The sequence below is a fragment of the Crocuta crocuta genome, unplaced genomic scaffold, assembly GCF_008692635.1.
Source record: "Crocuta crocuta isolate KB4526 unplaced genomic scaffold, BGI_CrCroc_1.0 scaffold562, whole genome shotgun sequence".
Lineage (NCBI taxonomy): Eukaryota > Metazoa > Chordata > Mammalia > Carnivora > Hyaenidae > Crocuta > Crocuta crocuta.
In genome coordinates, this window is record NW_027531012.1 from 1,485,013 (window position 1) to 1,489,513 (window position 4,501).

The window sequence follows — 4,501 nt, forward strand, 5'->3', positions numbered from 1 at the left end:
TGCTCAATCCTCCTTACCATCCTCGAACGGCCCTCTGAGATGATAAACTTGGACAATAACCTTTATCTTTTGAGTAAATATTTTAAGAGAAAAGTTAATAGCATATGTGTCTCAGAAATACATTCAGGGCCTTAAAATACACATTAACACAGTTCTCACATGTTTGTTTGAGTTTGGTCTGCACCCAGTCACGTAAACCTAATCTTTTCCAGACCGAACAAATTCATACGTTTTGTAACACAAAGACAAAGGTATAACCTTGACTGACGTAATCACAAGGCTCAGCGAATTCTCGCGCGACGGGAAGACGCTGCCGCCGTGACGTCACCAGTTGCCATAGCAGCATCCTCCGGAGTGGAAAAGAGGGGTGGTGCGACAAGCGGATTGGGGCGGTGCGCAGCTTCTGCAGAGGACAAGGGACGCTCTCCTCCTGCGGATCTGACTTCTACCAAAATGAGCGCCCTGGATGAGGGCAACAACCTTCCTCTCGCCAAAGACTGCGGCGTAGCTACTGCCGACGATGCCCCAGGACATCCGGACCTAAACCAGTGCCAGGGCGAGGAAACCGAGGCGACACAGGTGATGGCGGACACAGGTGAGGAGGGCAACTTGGAGACCGCCGCGGAGGGAGGCGCACCCCAGAGCCCCGCGAGCTGTGCCCCCGTGTTCCGCGTTCGAATTTTTGGGAGCCGCGGCCGTGTAGCGACCAAATCGGGCCAGAAAGAGGTTCTGCCTCCTACTGAAGGCTTGGCAGCAGCCCCTGGCTCAGCCTCCGCCGCGGAAGCCCCCGACAATAGCCAGGAAAATGGCTGTCAGCGTAGAGAGCCGCGGGGCCCTGCTGGGGAGAAAGCTCTAGAAGCCTGTGGCGCAGGGGGGTTGGGGTCTCAGATGATGCCTGGGGCGAAGGCCAAGGAAATGACGACAAAAAAGTGCGCCGTTTCAGCGGCATCTGAAAAGGAGGGAGTAGCGGAGGAGGTGGTGGAGGAAAAGAAGGGGATGCAGAAGGAAAAAAAGGTGGTGGGAGGAATGAAAGAGGAGACACGGGCCAAGGCCCCGAAGATCAATAACTGCATGGATTCGCTGGAGGCCATCGATCAGGAGCTGTCAAATGTAAATGCCCAGGCTGACAGGGCCTTCCTTCAGCTGGAGCGCAAGTTTGGCCGGATGCGAAGGCTCCATATGCAGCGCAGAAGTTTCATTATCCAAAATATCCCAGGTTTCTGGGTCACTGCCTTTCGGAACCACCCCCAGCTGTCACCTATGATCAGTGGCCAAGATGAAGACATGATGAGATACATGATCAATTTGGAGGTGGAGGAGCTTAAACACCCCAGAGCAGGCTGCAAATTCAAGTTCATCTTTCAGAGCAACCCCTATTTCCGAAATGAGGGGCTCGTCAAAGAATATGAGCGCAGATCCTCTGGCCGGGTGGTGTCTCTTTCCACTCCAATCCGCTGGCACAGAGGCCAAGACCCCCAGTCCCATATCCACAGGAATCGGGAAGGAAACACTATCCCCAGTTTCTTCAACTGGTTCTCAGATCACAGCCTTCTAGAATTCGACAGGATTGCTGAGATTATCAAAGCAGAACTGTGGCCCAATCCCCTCCAATACTACCTGATGGGCGAAGGGCCTCGCCGTGGAATTCGAGATCCAGCAAGGCAGCCAGTGGAGAGCCCCAGGGCCTTCAGGTTCCAGTCTGGCTAAGTGCCACCTTGTGAGAAGCTCCTGCACAAGTCTCCCCACCACCTCCCCTTGAACTTTGCTTAGGCAACAGCATGCAGTCCTCTCTCTGCTTTCTTTTCACACTGAATTGTTTTATCCTTTGGTTCTTCTAAATCTTCAACAGTCATTTGCAAGATTGACTCTTACACGTTTGTGTTTCTCTTCCTCTGGACCTTCATGCTCTTCTGTATCCCGTTACATGTTTCAAGTGCATGGCCTTGCACTGCTTCTATGCCAAGCACATGATGCTGTAGATAGGCCCTGCCTTCCTTTGCATGCCTTGGGTCCTGTCTATGATCATGGTCTTCTCCTAGTTTTTAAGTGGTTCTCTACCACAAAGAAGCTTGAAATACCTTTGCAGATAACTACCTGGGCTTCGTACTTTATGCTGACTGTCCTCCTGATAACCATGTACTCTCTGGCAACTTTGAGTTTCACCGCTGCAAGATGAAACTACTCTAGATGATGCCAACCATCAACGCAGACTGGACTGGCTACCACTAACTGGTTCCCAGCTGCCTCCCTGGCCTGTGCCATCCACCCTGCTGGTTATCTGGCAGAATAAGGTGGCTAGTGGGTGGTTACTAGGCAAGAATGAGGTAACAGATGAGAGGTGTTCAGTGTTATTGCATCTTTTGCCTTTGGGCATTCTGCTTTGGGACTTGGTACTGGTGAGTATGAGGGCCAGTGCTGTGGCCCACACAAACCTGCTGTCACCCTTCTGGATAAGCATTGCATAGGCACCATTGCCTGCCTCCTTAGCAGCTCTCTGTGGACTTAAGCTCCCAGGCAGCACACAAGGAATTCCCCCTCAATCCACTTTTGCCATCAGATGGTAACCTATAAACCCCGTTGGCTGTGGGGCAGGTTGCACAGTTACATGTGATAGTGCCCAAAGCAAGGCTGTCAGGGTGGGCTTCCAGCAGTTGGCCTTTCTGAGCTGGAGTCAACAGACCACCCTTAATCAGGCAGGTTTGTTGGGCAGCCCCTTTCCTAACTCCTGCACTCAGTCTGAGCATGATCAAGTTGCCAGGGTGGGGGCACTGAGGGAAAGGTGTTAATGGTCTGTGTGGCCTGTTCTGCATCGTTTTGTCTCTTTCTCTCTTCCACCCCCACCCCCGTGTTCTCTCTCCCAGTTCCCTCCCCCTCTCCTCTGAAGCAGCAAGAAAACAAAACTGGCAACGCAGGCTTTTTGTTTAATTTTCTCTACCCTTGGTTGTGTCCAAAGGGAGAAAGGTTCTGTACAATAGACTCCAGATGTCTTGTTGCGCTCTTCTGCCCTCATGCCCCCACCCCACTTCCGTTAGCAAGGTCTGAAAGTTGCAAAGGGAGACCTCTAGGTTGTTTAGTTATGAGCCGTGTTCTTTTGGGCCGGTTTTGACAACCCCACCCTTTCCCTGTCCATTTACCAAAATCTGTGTGTTTGAATTTAGTTTGAGAAGCAGGAAGGAAAGACAGAAAGGCCTCATAGTGATGGATTCAAGGCAGTTGTAGAGAAGGTTGTGATGTAAAGCAACCAAAGTTAGTTTTATTCCACTTTTCTAAACATGGAAATTTGGGTGGGGGTGGGGGTGGCCTTGGACCACTTAGAAAGAACCCCAAGGCAGCATTTTCTCTATTTTATTACTGCTTTCATGCCCTAGGGGCGTCTATCCTATTGCCTGGCCTTCTTGGCTTTCAGACTTCTCTTTCCCTACTTCCTTTCCTGCTTCTCTCCCAGTAAATGAGGGAGCAGGCTGCAGTCTACATTGTGGGAGATGCCAGCTTCCTTCCTCGGGATGTGTGGAGTTAGTTTGGATTTCCAGGACAGGTTCCAGTAGGTGACACAGCAGTGCTGTCAGGGCTGTCTTGGGTGGTATATGGTGATGGTAATGACTATCTGCTTTTCTCCTTTTTGAAGGGCTTGCCCTAAGTTCCATGAGTGCTTGGGAAATCTGGGTACAGAAGTGGGGAGGGTGCTCTAGGCTGAGGAAACTGAAAGCCCAGAAACCGAAATGAACCGAGTAGTCTTGGAAAGGCACAGGAAAGATGAACCCTGCAGCGCTGGGGATGGAGGGGGAGGCCCCTGAAGATTTGCTTAGGAGAGGTAGGAGAATCAAAGTGGTTGATGTTTAAAAAAGGATGCTTGGAGGAGTTTTCCGTAACTCCCTTGAATTCACCAGTAGATTTTTGTCTAAAATGCAAAAATGCAAGTCAGTATGTTTTCTCTCTGTTATTATAGGAGTGATTTTTCTATATAGAAGATTAATGGTATATGCTCATTATTTCACTGTGTTTGAGTAAAATCCTATTAATTCGTTTCTCTTTTTGCTTGCTGGCGAAATTGACATTTACAGGCCTGCTTTTTGCTTATAATTGAGAATATGTGCAAAAATATCAAACTTGTTTCCTGTGCAGTATGAAACCTGTGAATATTCATTAATATATCAGTTTGTTCTGGTCTGTGTTCATATATAGCTGTATTCTTAGAAATAATAATTTGAATGTGATCCTTGAAATTTTGCAAATTGTTGCTGTATTTTGTGAAAGTAATCTCAAAAAGGAAAACAATTCTTTTGTCTTGATATTTCTTGCCCTAATAGTAATGTTGTACTTGAATTTTATGTTCCAAACCAGTTTAAGTACTTGTAGAATTGTTCTGTCAAACTAAACAAGGATCGTTAAGTACTTTAGTCGTCTTCTGTGTGCTTAAAGGAAAAATAAAAGTCTGTCACTCTGCTGTATTGTTTTCACCAGAAAATAAAAATAAAGTTCTGTGTTGTCTAGGCTAATAAAA

The 4,501-nt window shown here is 48.3% G+C and overlaps 1 protein-coding gene across 1 annotated transcript; it reads left to right on the plus strand.

Annotated features, from left to right (window-relative positions):
• Positions 1-349: 349 nt before the first annotated feature.
• TSPYL4 (TSPY like 4) lies at positions 350-4,501 on the plus strand. Its single transcript, XM_077770853.1, has one exon. The coding sequence runs from the start codon at positions 454-456 to the stop codon at positions 1,705-1,707; it is 1,254 nt and encodes a 417-aa protein (XP_077626979.1). The 5' UTR covers positions 350-453; the 3' UTR covers positions 1,708-4,501.

What these genes read in the sequence shown, in the direction of transcription:
- TSPYL4 (XM_077770853.1), top strand. Translation starts at nt 454, where the DNA reads ATGAGCGCCCTGGATGAGGGCAACAACCTTCCTCTCGCCAAAGACTGC.